Source organism: Dromaius novaehollandiae, chromosome 3, assembly GCF_036370855.1.
Source record: "Dromaius novaehollandiae isolate bDroNov1 chromosome 3, bDroNov1.hap1, whole genome shotgun sequence".
Classification (NCBI taxonomy): Eukaryota; Metazoa; Chordata; class Aves; order Casuariiformes; family Dromaiidae; genus Dromaius; species Dromaius novaehollandiae.
The window spans coordinates 87,669,572-87,685,606 of NC_088100.1; the positions used below are offsets into that span (position 1 = coordinate 87,669,572).

At 36.3% G+C, this 16,035-nt stretch overlaps 1 protein-coding gene across 11 annotated transcripts in view; it reads right to left on the reverse strand.

Moving 5' to 3' along the window:
- Positions 1-1,308: 1,308 nt before the first annotated feature.
- Positions 1,309-16,035, reverse strand: part of CEP170 (centrosomal protein 170) — a 110,229-nt gene continuing 95,502 nt past the window's right edge. For 8 of the 11 annotated variants that reach the window (XM_064509387.1, XM_064509385.1, XM_064509386.1 and 5 more), the window contains 6 exons: positions 14,292-14,469; positions 12,649-12,816; positions 12,255-12,343; positions 5,281-5,374; positions 4,441-4,492; positions 1,309-3,658 (listed from right to left, as the gene is read on the reverse strand). In XM_064509387.1, coding sequence (XP_064365457.1) covers positions 3,372-3,658; positions 4,441-4,492; positions 5,281-5,374; positions 12,255-12,343; positions 12,649-12,816; positions 14,292-14,469 — 868 coding nt within the window. In that variant the 3' untranslated portion in view covers positions 1,309-3,371. The remainder of the gene's footprint in view (positions 3,659-4,440; positions 4,493-5,280; positions 5,375-12,254; positions 12,344-12,648; positions 12,817-14,291; positions 14,470-16,035) is intronic. The other 3 variants (XM_064509380.1, XM_064509382.1, XM_064509383.1) reach the window with 2 other exon arrangements.

Below are 16,035 nucleotides of genomic sequence, written 5' to 3' on the forward strand. Positions count from 1 at the left end.
CAGTCCTTGGAAGTATTAGGCAGGTATATAGATAGAGCAGTGCACGTAGGCAAGGGAGGAATCAACAGCGGCAATCAGGAATGGCCCGAATGCTCCGTCCTCCGTGCTGCTGCATGCCGGCTGCTGCTGCTGCAGCCCTGCTTGCTTGTACCCAAAGGAAGCAGAGGACTGAGCCAGTCTGGGTGGATTTCATAACTATTTCTGGAAAACATCTCTGCACAACCTTTGCTGAAAGCATGGTGGATAGATGAAAATAGTAAGTGGAAAAAAATCTCAAAAATGCCACATTATGGCTTACACAAATGGGGCCCAGTGCTTTAGGACATTAGCCCAAAAGTGCATTCCTCTTTCCCCTACAAAGACAGAAGGATACTGGCAACAAGTGAGGAAACACTGACATATCAAAATCCTGAGCACCTGCAGGTGCACCTGCAAAGCCCTTTCAATTTCTTCAATGCCTTTGATTAAACCAAACTGGCATCTGTAAGCATTAATAAAACCTTCCTGCCCTTCTATGGCTGAGTGCAATTGAGCACTACGGTGTGCCACCAGTACAGACTTCTGCCATCAGACTGGGGATGAAAAGGAAAAATGGGTGCACAGAAGCAAGATCACAGCTGGCTGCTCGTTGCCATTTGCTGGGCTGCCAAGTCAGAGCAAAGCTCGAGATCTTCTGCTGCGACCGGCTATGCAGTGCTGCTGCGTTCTGCTGCTGCTGAGAGCCAAGGGAACTTCTGCTTATTTTGGCGTTCGCAGATAAGGCTGAAACATGCAAGGTGGGAATGATTCTTTTAACTTAGTATTAAACTCACAATTTTGTTCTTGCAGGAAACTACAGAATAAGAAATTTAGTGTCTTGTGGGAAAGTACACATGAAGTCCAAGCTGGGACCAAAAAACCCCCCACCAATCTGGAACCAAATCAGAACATTCAATTAGGATTTCCAATATATGAAGCAGGAGTAAAGCAGTCTGGAAACCATCTACTGTTGCATCTAGCAGGTATATTAACACTTACTTATTTTCATTCCACAAAGAGGAAACAGTCACTACATGGCGACTGGCACAATGCATCATTTTTGCCTCTAAGTTTTGCACAGAGAAATCAATTCAAATAAGGAAATGAACCTGAGTACAGGAAAGTCAGCCAACAGTATCAGCACAAAATGAATGAAGCAGAAGTAGCAATAATAAACACCTTTTCTCCTGAAAAAGTTGTGTGAAAATGTCATTTCCTATTTCAGTAAAAGTAACTAGAAATACAGAAAGACTATGTGAACTTTCCAGTTCTGAATTACTTATTCACACATTTTCAAAGTTCCAGAAACACTTTATTTAAAAATGGAGTTGTAAATGCATATAACAAAATAACATACATAATAAATGTAACAAAAATAAATAAGGAGAACATGTCCATACAAAATAAGAACATAGTAATGCAAAATGCTTATTACAGAACATAAAGGCATAAACGCCTGAAAGAACACAAATAGGATCTTGCACAAAAAGCCTGAACCTTTAACCCTTCCTAACCATTTCCTACTTTTACTTGAGTCTGCAGAAAAATTATGTTCCCAAGCATTAAACACAAGAAGGAATTATGGTGATGGTTTGGTACACTGTTTTCAATACCTAGCTCTAGTTTCAATTTATTTTTGCCCTTCTGCCTCTTCTAAAACCTTTCTTACAGCCTCTGTAAACTAGTGTCATTCAGGCTTCCACAGTTAGCTGGAGTATATTGAGTCATACAAGAAGGCTGTTTGCTTTTAATTTTTTTTAAAGAAAATATGAAATCCATTATACAACAGATTAGTGGTTTTGTTTTTACATCTCTACAAAAAAAGTTTTTGCATTTTTATTAACTGGTCCAACTTTTACTGACTTCTGAAAGCCTGTACAATTTAAAAGTGTACAGAAAGTAGTTTTTTTTTAAACAAATGTCATATAGGATTATTGCTGAAATATTAAAGACCATTTCATAAAAGCTGCAAAACTGTATCTTTAACCTTAAAATATAGAGACTGATGCAAACATAGGAAAATTCCAGTCTATTAGTTACATTTAACAGAAATAACATTCCTCCAAATTACAGTGTTCTGGAAATACAAAGTAATTTACTTTTATTTTTATTATTATTTCCAAATGTTAAGTTACTGGGACAACGTATAAGGAAAATAGGCTTATATAGGAAACTTTAAACAGACTTGCTTCTCAGTGGTATAAGCAAAATGTCTATGTTAGCAGTTTTCTTCCAGAATCCTTTTAAATATGTAAGACAGAGACAGGTTTACTAGCAAGACCACGGGAGAATATACAGAAGCAAATCATTTGCTCAGGAGTGCGTCTATCGATCAAGCAAATTATGACAACTCTATTTCCAAGTCCCCTAAAGAAAATTTTACATCTCATGATCATTCCAAGGAACAGTAATTTCTTTTATAAGCTTATGTTGCATTTGAATTGGTGAGAGCCCATTTTTGCCTCAATATGCTTTTTAATGTCCCACATTGCTGTATGTTTAAATCTGTTTGCTAGTTTCAACAAACATTTGGACAGTAATGAGATATGAAATACTTCTACTTTCATTAACATCAAAAAGACATTTGAACAAGGTCAAAAGTGCCAAATAGTCCTTTTAGAAAGTGGATTAAAACACTGCAATGTTAATACAAGTACAGTATTATCAGTTTTCTATGTACACCAAAACACTGTTTGCTGCTTAATGATATCGATATGTTCACTTACCACTCCCAGCAAATCTTAGTGCAAACATAGTATGTGAACTTTTTAAACCCCAAGGCAATTTATGCAGCAACAGGGTTATATAAATCACAGAACTGTTTGAGGTTTTCAGTACAGAAGAAAGAATGCTTTGTGAAATCTGTCTTACCTTTTGCAGTAATGTGTCATTGTAGTCAAAGATAATGTTTCCTATATAAATCATTTCATTCAAAATCAAAATGTAACTGTTCAACAGTTCTGTATAAACTTTAGCAGAGGAGATCCATTCACAGAACAGCTTGGCAAAGAGATTTAGGGTTTCAGTAACATTAAATGTTAGACTGCTTGCATGGCTTTTAAAAAGAAATAAATCTGTTAAGGGAAAACTGCTGATATAATAATTCTTTTGCAAAGCACACAACCACAAAGGGCAAACCTGCCACAACCTGCTTTTCTATACTGATATCTATGCTTATCTTTATGATTTGAAAAGGATTTGTGTGACAATCAAAGCATCACAGTTAAAGAAAACTGATTTAACAAAACAACTGCTGTTTGACCAACCTTTTTTTATTTATAAAACCAATATTATGATTTTTCATTTATTTCTAAACGTTCCACATGAAAAATATTTGTATCAACACCAAGATGTCATTCACGCAGAGTGGCATCTTCCTCTTCGCCATCTGGGTTAAACCTATTGAAGTGTATGCTGAAGTCAGACTCGGATTCAGCACTGTCAAAATCAGCTGGGGCCGGGAGGGCAGCAGGTCGAAGAGCCCGAGCTTCTGGCTGGCAGTTTGCTTGCACTGGAGAGCAGGTACTGTGGGAACTGGCACTGGCCTTCGGCTTCGCCTGAGCCGGTAGGATGGGGCCAGCGAATCCCAAGTTGCTCAGAGCATCCAGGGTACCATCAGGGTCAATCATAGCATTAATCACTAAGCAGTCAAGGAAAGATGAAAGGCATGGGGGAGAAGCCATAAAAATTATGATTTTCTGCACAAGAAAATAGCTTTTCATATTTAAACTACACTAGCACACATTCTTTTCAATTCCCATCAGAAGGCTTCTGATTACTGAAATAATCATGTTAATTTTTCTTTGAACACTGGTATATACACAAGGAAATGATGTGGTCTCTTTCTCTGAGTCTTGTTTCTTAGTTGTGTAGTCTAAATAACATAATCTGGAACAAATTAACATCGCTCATGAGCTAAGCATGAAACAAATAGATCTGTCCATAAAGGTGGCTAATGATTCCTCCTGAAATATTTCAAAACATATATTAATATGGGATTAAATCTGAATATCAAAAATAACAAATGTAGAAAATTTACAACACAATTATGATTATACATAAACACTGGCCACTTTGAATTCCACCCCTCCAAATTAAACTATAAACTAAGCATGAACAGTAGAAAATAAGGTTGTAACCTTCTCAAATAAATTCAATTTTTAAGTTGATTTTGATAAAAGGAATAGAAATCTAAATAGCACACTTTATAAGCACAACAGGTTCCTCTCCATTATACACCTAATTAGTTTCTGCATGTGAAAAGCAAAGAAATAAACCTTTCACACTGTATGTATATATGTGTGTATATGCATATATACATATGTATATATATGTGTGTGTATATATATACACATACACACATATATAAAAGAAACTGGAAGCAGACAACAACAGAAGAGAAAAATAAAAAAGTATTTATACCTTGCAACTGTTTCTCAACTCGTTTCAGTTCCTGTAAGATTGATGAAATTTCCTGAAAAGGAAACAAATATTCAAATGCTCAAGGACATGTCTCATTAAGAGAAAGGAGATTCGAACTACCTATCAGAGTAAATAATCCCTCACTGGTCCCAGACAGCAGTGTTTTAGGCTTGACAGCTGTGGATCTCTCAAAAACCAAGAGATCTTCCTGACCAGCTGTTTATCCAAATCAACAAAATCTCATTCTGTCCCTTACTCAGCTGCCTACGCTACCTAGCCTCAAGCACAGATTTACAGACATCACTGTTCCGTAGAAATGAGGCAAAGTGATAGAAGGCCTTTATAGGAAAGTTACAGAATAAACCCAATATTAATGGGGTAGACAGGGTGATACATAACCTTGTTTGGATGCAAGTCAGAATAGTTAGTAAGATGCTCTCACTGGGATTCTGTCTGCAGCTTTGGGCATGGAGCCCACGGGACCCTGTACAGCAGGGACGGTGGGTCCTCAGTGCACATTTGCTTTACATATTTGCCTCCCGGGTGCTGCATGACTTGCTAACACAGACAGCCACAGTGAGTCAGTCAGAAGCACAACAATCACTAAATTTACCACGTCTTAAATTATAAATATGTTAATCCTACTGCTGCAGAATGCTACACTGAAGAATACTATTAATTCTACTACTAAACACAGCTATCAGTGGTTTTTATGGGTCTTTAAAAGCTGAGAATTTTCAAAGAAAGGGACTGACTTTGGAAACCCATTCTTCTGCTGACTATTTGGATATTAGATGAGTAAGAGGCTCATTCCACCCCAGAAAACACAACAGTTCATACCATGCTTGATGTTTTCACGATAGGAACTTCACTTTCAGCTCGCAACTTGTTTTCAATTTCTTCCCAATTTCTGTCTTTGTCCTTAAATAATATTCTATAAAAAAGAAATGCAAGAATAGTGTATTTAAAATAGACAAAACCCCCACAAATTATGACTTAAAGATCAGATACATGACACAAGAAAACAGCCTAGGGAACACTGAATAAAACTGAGATCTGAAATATGGAAAACTGACAGAATCCAACTATACAGTTTATATTTTCAGGGAAGCATAGAGAGTTTCAGCCATATCATTCTTAGTGACAATAAAATGGTAAGTCATATAGCTAAATACTTGTATATGGTGTTGAAAAGACACCCCTCAGGTTCCTTCCTGCAGCTCTGAGACAACTTTTTTTAATTCAGCTATTTTATAGTAGTCAGAGTTCCCTATTAAGACTGCATTTTGCAATAGTTGCAAAATATAAGAGAAAAATTAACACTGTTCAATAAATGCAACTTTTTAATATTTTTATTTTCTATTAACTTAATGAAATATAAAATAATTTAGGAAGTTAAAAAAAAATACATTTCATAGAAGACAATTTTTTCTAATGTTTGAAAACCTTCAAAGCACAAACTAGATATACAAGGTTTGGTAATACAAGTATCTTCTGTTTAGAGAAGTCACTTCTATTATTTGTAAAACCCCAAAGCGAGCTATGAGCTTCCCAGTTTTTTTGTTTTGTTTCCTTGCTGTGATAAATAATTTTTGTTTTCATTTGCCATATCATACACATCATTTAAGTTGTCTATATTTACACAATTAAAAAAAAATGAATCTACGCATATTTAAGGTCTGGGTATTCACGTTTATGAGTAAGTGACACTATGGAGACATAGGGAGTATATTTCAAATCTTCTACTTCTCTAATTGCTATAGTTAGATACTAACCTTACTTGGAAATGTAACTGTACCAACCATTAATGGTATTTCAGAGTTAAAAGTACAAAAATAGCCACAGTAAGACTGCTAAGCAAAAGAATCAGATTAAAAATATGAGCAAGAAGTTGCATATGTTCCAGAAGTTACTAGTGTAGGTAGGACTCAGAGGAAATCATAATTTTTTAAAGGTGGAAATCCTTGATACATTGCATCTCAGCACTCCAAAGACTAAGGATTTCAAAGAAGGATGGGAGACTTAATACTGCACTTCTGTTAATCCTACTCCATCTATGGAAAATCCCACTCTCAATCACTGTCTTGTTATGAAAGTCTACTTATTCAAAGGTTGTATGCTGCCACCTCACTATATAGATGCCCATGGGTTGTACACCATCCAGAATCTGCTTTAACTGCTTTTCTGTCTTCTCTTCACTCACAGTTGCTTCAGTATCGAAACTGTAGCATGGTTTTTGTCAGATGTTTCAGTGAGAGGAGGCATTACTTAAATGACATAATGTAATGGTATCAAGGCAAAAACTACTTCTGTAAGTCACTTAAGTGTATTAATATATAAACTACAGAAAGAGTAAGCATTAATACAGGCTGCTTTTGGGGAATGGAAAAATAATTTTAAAGTAATCAAAGCTACAGTGCAGAAAATATGAAACTCTTTTGAAAGAGTTTATGATCTCAAGAAGTGAAATCACCTTGTTACAAATTGGATCATCAGAGAGCTGGCACGATTGCATGTGTGTTCTGAAAGGGAGAACAAAAACTTGCAAAGCTATAAGACCATGAGCCTGAATACCAGAAAGTCTGACTACTGGAAGCATTTGGAGTCAATATACAGAAAATCATTTGTAATTACCCTTTTTGTACTGTAATAGCATTTATATCTCTCTGGAAATCAGTAAGAACATAGAACATAAGGCTTTATTTAGTATAAAACTGCACTAGCATCACTAATAGGGGAAACTTTCTCAGGAGAAATTTAGAAATTTTTGTGACGCTGCTTGTTTTTTTCGTTTACCTTCTTATTCATTTTACAGGAAAATACTTCCACGATTAGGTATGTGATTAAGGTGTTTGCTTGTGCATGTGGTAGATTCAGCCTTCCTCTCTTTTAGAGATAATGCTATTATTTCTCTTTCACAACTTGAAAGTTTTCCATTTCAGAGGTCTTTTTATTTAAAATGTTTTGAGAGAAAAACAGAAAATGGTAATTTAAAAATGGTCATTATCACCACTATAAAGTGAACAGGCCAATTTGGTTTTGCTATAATTTTAGAAAGACACTTGCCTTTTTACAACAATTTCTTCAGTTCCTCATTTAATACATTTTAAATTTCTTCTGGAGGTCTACATTGTTATCTCCTTTGCTCTTCTTCCTTCTTACCATATTCTTTATATTAAAAGAATATATCTAGATGTGCCTAACTTCTTCTACTCTTACTTTTCCAGTCTTCCTTTCTGGGACAAATTTTCCTAAACATTGTTTGATTGTGCTCTGTCCTCATCTTTCTTTTTACTACATTTTGCAGGTCATACAGAAAACAGGAGAGATTGACAAGTTGGTACCCACACTGACCTGATTGCTTTGCCTAAATTTTGCTGGATTGAAAAGGTACTTGCCTGCTACAAGGCAAGCCAACAATACCACATTTATGTTGTACAGCACTGATAAAACCACATAGGTCTTCTCTCTACAAAACCTACTTACCTCTTCCCTCTACAATCTCTGAAACGTCCTGCAAGCTCATTACAACGTATAAAGACAGAAAAAGAGACAAACTGGATATACAGTCTAGTGGTGGAGAAGCCACCATTAGAGTTTGTTAGCAAAGATCTGGTTGTATGATACATAACAAGAAAGTTGCAGTAATTTTTAAATACAATGTAGTTTTCTATACAGTACTGGATGAGAACCTAAGGCGTGAATACAGGCAGCACTTAAAAAAGATACATTATAAAGAAGCAACTTAGCAATACCCAAGCTATGACCATATCCTGAAGAAAAGAATATACAGAGGCATCGGTGAAAGTAAAGAACCAGGCACTTGAATCTGGTTCAAGCTGGACACCATGCTGGACTTGGAACAGAACAGCCAGGCCCACACTCAAAGAGTTTAACAGAGAAATACTGTGTGAAAAGCTTCTCTGAATCCTATTTCTTAATCACATGAAGAAAATACATAAGGTAGGAATGACACAAAACTCAGTGGAATCCAGATATTATCTGTAATGAGAAACCAAGAAATGACAGCTCTAATCAAGCAGGAGAAGGAATAAGTTGGGCAAAAGGATATTTATTTCCTTCTCTCCTCAGATTTATTTATTTTCATTATTCTTTTCAGCTCATTTTAATTTCTGGTAGATCTTCTGGTCAAGAATGACTAAAAATATTTACGTCCTTAATATTTTAGCCAAAACAAAACTGATCTTTTTAGTAAAGCTAGGTATTGCAACTAAAATATTAGAGAAAGAATAGCGTTCACATTTACAGGAAGCATGTCTTTTTCCATTTGGCTTCAGCTAGGAGGGATATACTTTTTAATGTGTAAGATGCAATTTATAGAAACTGTAATTGCCCTATACTGTCTCTATTTTTGTGAAAGAAGTTTAAGTGTGTAAACAGTTAAATTCTGGGAGGACTTTTAAAAGCACAAAACACAGTCAAGCACACAACTATTACTGGCACCTTTGAAAATTTCTCCTCCCCTTTTAGGTTTGAGTACTCTCTGGAAGAGAGACAGCTGGCAAGACTGCCAGCTTGACAAGTCTTGATTGAATCTTCATCATGTCTGCCCTGGGACGAAATTTTCATTTGCTCAGCTCCAGTGAAACAAGAAGTATACCAGTCAATGGAACTCATCTTTAGAGATTTTACCTTAGCTTTGTTTTGATGTATGTAGGTCCTTGGTCCCTTATATGATCCCTAAAAAACAATTCTTGACTACTGTTATTTTTCTAATTCAAAATACCAATAATATTATGAATAATTTCATATTATTCAAATCCATTTAAAGTAGCAGGACTGCATAACTACATCCTTTTCCATTTTATTATTAACAAGGAAATGTTGATCACACCTCTGAGGAAAATGCTAAAGCATTACTGACTAATGAAAGTTTTTCCATTATATTTTTATGGATTTATACATTTAAAGTAAGCAAGTGGAATTGCATATAATATTTATAGGTATGCTTATATTTACAATGTCATCTATGATCATATACTTACTACACTAATTAGAATGTAGCTGACCAACCTCTTATAAACTCAGAAAACTAAATAGGAGAATATAAGCCTTGATTTTATAGTTACCTGCTTTCCTCAGAAAGAATTTAATCACCGTGCTGAACAGTTTTATTTTAAATAAACTGCAGCAATGCTGGCAATACATTTACAGACCATGAAGTGCCCAACAACAAAAAAAATAGAGTATCAAACACTGAACTATATACTGCTTTTGAGGCACTTTAAGATATGTATCATCCTAGAAACCTACCACAAGTAAGTCAATCAATAAGCAAGATTCTTGTTCCATTGATGCAGTTTTAACAGGAAAAAAAAATCCTGGTAAGCAGAGTTCCACATTGACTTCACAGTATTTTCCCATAGAATTATGCTCAAAACAAAACTATGCTGAATTAAATTTGTGATTTTGTGATTAGTGTCACACATCTAAGATTTCAATATCTGACACTTCCTAGACAAACTGATCAATTACAGAAGTAATATTTTATCCCCGTCTAAAAATTACACATGAAGTTCTGTCAAATGGCCTTGTTATTTTTAATGTACTCTATTTTTAAATGATTAATTGAAAGAAGATATGAAGCAGGACATGTGAATTATACAACCCTGAACTTCGTATTTGGAACTTTCACTTCCTCCTGTCAACCAAGGTGGTCAGTCACCACAGGATTGCACATTCACTCATTCAAGTTAAATGCAGCTCTTGGTAGAGAAAAGAGTTACCATTTTTGACATATCTATACTTCCTGTCAGCTGCTATAATATTTAATGAAGGGATCTATCTATACATGTGAGCTTACAGTATAGAATACGGCACAAGAGAATGAAGGCACAGGAGATACAGAGCATTTGTAACACAATATGAAGTGGAAAAATAAATTCGTAACCATGATCAGAAAGAAAAAGTTTCAATAAAAAGTATGATTGCAGCATACAAAATTCCCAGCACAGACCAGAGCTATCTCAGTTCACAGTAAAAGCAAAACAAAACTGGAAAAAGACACCTCCCTTCTCCCCGCAAAAACACCACACCTAAAAAAAAAAATAATAAAAAAAATCTCATTACTTGTATTGTAAAGAGCTTACCATACAGGTAATGCTGTGTCATGAGGGTGGCATAGGTGAAAACAAGAAAATATCTGTTTGAAAATTTAACAAGTAGGTCAACTGTTTTTGCAGGAAATTTGCAGGCAAAAGCTGTGAATAAGAGGTTTGACAGTGAGGGTGGGATAGACCGCAAATGACGTTGAAAGAGAAGTCCAGAAATGTAACATTTGATTTGAAATGGAACAAGGAACAACTGAAGGGGTGCAAGGAAGAGGGAGAAATATGGAGATGAACTCTGTGCAGAATTCTGGACAGATATAAGCAAGGGAGAATAGCAGTTGGAAATAACAGAAAAAAAAGGAAGTTGTAGAAATTGAACTCAAACTGTGTGGATGAAAAAGCTTTATCACAGAATATCAAAGAGTGGTAAAACATAGACACATCTAGATGCAGATGTGTCTGTGTAATAATGGCAAATTAACTCTAAGCTTTGGCAAAGGTGATGTCAAACACTGATGAGAGTTAGTGGAAGACACTGTATGTGTTGGAGTGAATATGAAATCCAGACTTGACAGTAGTCAGCACATTTACTAGAATTTAAGACAATAGTGCTGGCTGCTATCATACTGCTTTGCACACATAATTGTTCCATGAAGCTGAAATATAAAGTTCCATTGTTTAAAAGCACTGAACAATTCTAGTTGTTTTATTTACTGCAGCCGTTTCAAAATTTTCTCATCTGATGACTATGCTAGTAGCTTCTCAAGGTATTCATTGTGATATACATCCCAATTAAATGGAAATGCCATGTTCTACAAAGGTGAAAAAGCACTGTGTGAAATTACAAAATTGCAAAGAAGCTGTAAAGCTTCCTATGGATGGAAAGATTTTTTATCACCAGTAGGTATTACTGCAATCATCTAGTTATACCTTCTGAAGACATGAAATAGGAATTTTATGTATTACAGCTGCAGTCTTTTGAGATGATAATTCAAGCTGCTGCAGCTTGTTTTATAAATGGAGTTATATTCCTGGGGCTTACTGACATCTTCGGAAGAACAGAACTACTGTTGTAAATGTGTGTGAGGAGAGGACAAAAAAAGTATGATGGAATTACGTAGGTGATACTAACTACCTTGATTTTTGTTGTATGGAATTTTGTTATGAAATATCTTTAAGAACTTTTTTCCCATCTTTCACATGACATAACAGTGAAGCAAGACTTTTCCATGACCACTGCTTTACCACATTGTCTAACTGACTGTCTCCAGAACAAGTTCTTTTTCAGAAGAATTTATTGAAACTGCTCTCCCGTTTGCTTTTTCTTCCTAAAATGGGTGATCCCTAGACCAGCTTGGCAACTATACAGGGTCCAGTTTTACAGCTCAGCAACATTTTAATCCTGTCTTTTAAGAAAGGGAGTTCGAGGAGATTTGCATAGAGGCAGTATAGATTTTGCATAGCATTTGTTTGTGTTGGACCAGTGCTGGACTATGATGGATATTGCTCTGTCCATGCAAATATTTTTGGTATTTATCTTTGTATAATGTGAAACATGCACAAACAATAATGGAATAATTATTCACCCCAAATCTTTTTGAAGACTAAAAAAAACATAGTGAACATTGCTTTTTTAAAACAAAAGTTGCTACCAATATGTTTGCTCTATCTGTATTATGTATGTAACTGCAACAAGTAGGAATGTCGATGAGAGCAGAACAGTGATTACAATAAAAAACCCACCTGATTTTGCCAGCTGTTTTGTCTATGGATTGTCTTATCTTGCGAGAAAATTGGAAGACTGAGGACAACAGCAAGCTGTCCCCCATAACCTGCAATAAATTTTTAATGAAAAGACATTATTAGTTCAATGGGAATTAGATACAAACAATTATGTAAGTTTTGAAATAATTTTTTTAAGTTAAAAATTTTTATTTGTTTTCTAATCAATATCCTATACAAACAAACCATATTGGAACATTTTACAAACTAAATAATATAAGAATAATTTTTCCAGTATTACTGCCACCTGCTACAGATAGCAAAGAAAGGATTGCGTCTGGAATATTAAATGGGGAGACAATTGTGAAAGATCAAAATAGACACGTTACTATAGAAAAACAAGCAGTGTACTCACTTCATCTCTGCTCCAAGTTCTTCTTCGGGTAATTGTTGGGGGATCAAGGGCATCTGTTAGCTGAGGTCTAGCATCAGTAGGCCGACCATTCCCCTCGGGTGGTTTGGCATGCACTAGTGGAGGGATTTTTCTAAAATTGAGACTTTCATCAAATACACGGTCAACCAACTGGGGGGAAAGAAAGATGCAGTTTATGAAACCTACTGAATATATACATGATTGGATTAATATTTTTCCATCTGAGACAGATGACAAGAACCCTATCAAACAAAAATCACTCTGTTAGTCTTGTATCGTATCAAATAATGCAACTCCTATGTAACAATACCTTGTAAAAATGAATGGCTCTTTTTCAAATACTAGACACACATGGCAAGAGAAATTAGACTACCTCATAAAAATTTTGCTTATGTACGGGTAGTATCTTAGTTACCTATGGGTAGTATCTTAGTTACCTATAAACTAGTACTGAATAATTTATTCCGTTGATTTATGGGACATATCTGTGAAATTAAGTACAGCAGTACCATAGTTTAACTTTAGCCAAACAAATTAGTTGCACTGTTAAAGAAACACCTACACCTACATGAAGGAGATACTGCCACCTGCAGTAGTATGTACGCACTGTACAGTATTTTTTTAAAGAAGAAAATAAACATGGATTTAGTAATATATAAGTCAGCATGATCTAACTGGATCTGAGAAAACGCACACTTCTACTTGTTGAAGTTTAGCCATGAGTCTTTAAGAATTAAAAAAAAAAGATCTTAGTGGGTGTAGTTATAATTCTACTGGGTGCACATCTCACCGATTTCTTGTCACTGTTTATATCTTTTTTTCCACAGAAAATGACAGTCTTATACTAAACACAGTCAAATAATATATTAACCAAACCTTATGTACACAAAAATAAGTAAACATATTTTGAAAGTATTACTACGAGGGAAAAAAATACAGTAAACATTTACGACAAATTAGGATGAATTGTAATATGGTAGAAAGAGATGATTTAAATTCAGATCAACATACCAAATTAAAATATTTACCAGCATTAGACCTGTGATGGTTACTAGAACAAGTTAGTCAATATATTCATACAACAGCACACCAGAGAAAGTCAAAGAAAATAACAACTAATAGAAGCACAGGGCAAACTTATTTCAAGGTAGTTTTTGATAATGTTATTAGGAAAGAAAATCTAAAGGTATTGTTAATTCTGCCTAAATATTTCAGTGTTCAGAAGAAGAAACTTTTATGTCACCTGTGAAAAGAGGGGCTTTTCTGTTTGTAATAGCTATGCAAAGTATTATATGTACACATTTGTATATATTCATGCATACACACTAGTATCTTTAAATGCACTTAGATTCCACCAAGTGGTATCTAAGGCTACGGATAAGCAAGAAACAAATAGCCATCGTGTCCTATGTTTCGTGGAAAAAAAGAGACAGACAGTATGCATTTGAGTGATCTTTTTGACAATCTGTGTTCATAGACTCATTTCCGGGTTGCTTATTTGTCAAAATGTAAAGGAATTTTAAATCAAACGAGAATGTAGAGATCATGCATACAGGTTGGGTGGAAATAACTAAAAAAAAAAAGGCAAAATGCTAAAAGCAAAAGAAATAAAGAAAAGAAAGAACCTTATGCATTTCTCCATGAAGATCTCCTACCTCTTCTCTAGTGTCTATGGCAGAGCCAGGGGTGGTGGCAGCAGTGCTTACTGTGGTACTGGGGGCAGTGCCTGAAGAAGTCACTGAATCTATCTCTCCTGCTACATCGTTGATTTCCCGTGCGATGAGAGCCAGATCTTGACTGATCCTAGTAATAAAGACAGTGTTACATTCCCCCCTGCAAATACTTCCAGAACAGTAGAGTCCAACAACCTGCAGCCTTTGAGCTTCTAGGTTCTAGCTCTTGATGATAACTGTACTATGATAATGTATGTCATTATAAGCTGAAAATCTGTTCACAAAACCATAGACAGCAAATTTTTAATTGAAGCTTTTAATCCCATGCCTCTCTAGATGAGGAAGGTAAAAGACACCGACTCTTGAAAGACAGAGCTTCCTTGTTTTCTTTCTAGTATTCCCAAGCAGAGGTATGTGCAACGTGGGCAATAAGTGCAACATCTGATATGCACTGGAAATACTGTGAACATGCTGCACAGATGATCTGAGTGTGTGCAGTGAAGTTGACATGTCCAGAATATCTTTGATTTAATACAGATACCCTATACCACAGTTTGCCTACTTGCAAAGAATTTCTCCAGGACTTCTGGCCATCCAGCAGCCTTGCAAGCTTGCTCAAAACAAGCTGCTTGCATATCTGAAATTCCAGACAAATACTCTAATGCTCAAATTTAATCAAGGCAAGCCTTCCTGTTAGAAAAACAGAACATGCCTGTGAAAACCAGGATATGACAGCACAAGTACATCTCACTTCCCAACTGAAGACTCCTCTGACTAACTACTCTTTGAAGTGCTCAGAACTGCTGCACCTTTCTTTGCAGTTGCTGCACAGCAGCTTTTCCTTTTCCTTTTCCTGATGCATGGCTTCACAAAATAACTCTGCTCAATCTTCTGCTTAGCAGCAGGCAAGCACAGCAAGGGAGCTGGCCTGCCTCTGCTTGTGCCACTCCTCCTCAGGGCACCCCAAGAGAGGGGAAAAAAGCAGAGGTATGAAAAGGGGATGCTTAGTGGACTGCTCTGAATTCTAGGTCTTCCAAACTGCTGCTGTAAGCTGGAGATTCAGGGCGCTATAGTTAGTGGTGGGCTCTTAGCCTTTGAGCTACTACTATACCCACTCCCAACTATATCACCCTGAATCTCCAGCTTACAACAGCAGTTTGGAAGACCTAAAATTCAGAGCAGTCCACTAAGCATTCCCTTTCCATACCTCTGGCTGAGAGGACCGAAGGCAAAAGAGTCAACTGTGCTAACGTGGTGTTGGGGACCAAGATAGAATGACGCTGTGCAAGACAGCAGAGAATCTTTAAAGCAGAAAGTAATGATGTGGTAACTGATTTGTGGCCAGAATGTGTGCACGTGAGTTGCCAGTGATCATGATGTGCCTTCCTCCCTGTGTACCAGCAGCCATGATGTGCCTTCTTTCCTGCATATCAGCAGTCACGGTGTGCCTTCCTGCCTACGTGTCAGCAGCTATGGTGGGCCTGTCCTGCTGGCCTGCCTGCCTGCCTGCCTGCCAGGGATCAGGAGATGTCTTTCTACCTATCACAAGATGCCACAATGCTTAGGAGATACTTGGAGGAGTGGCTGGGCCTGATTGCTATATAACCAGCCATTGTGTTTTTCAATAAAGGATCTTTTGCACTACCCTACCTCAGGTCTGTGTCATCATATGCCACAACGTGGTACCCACTGAAGA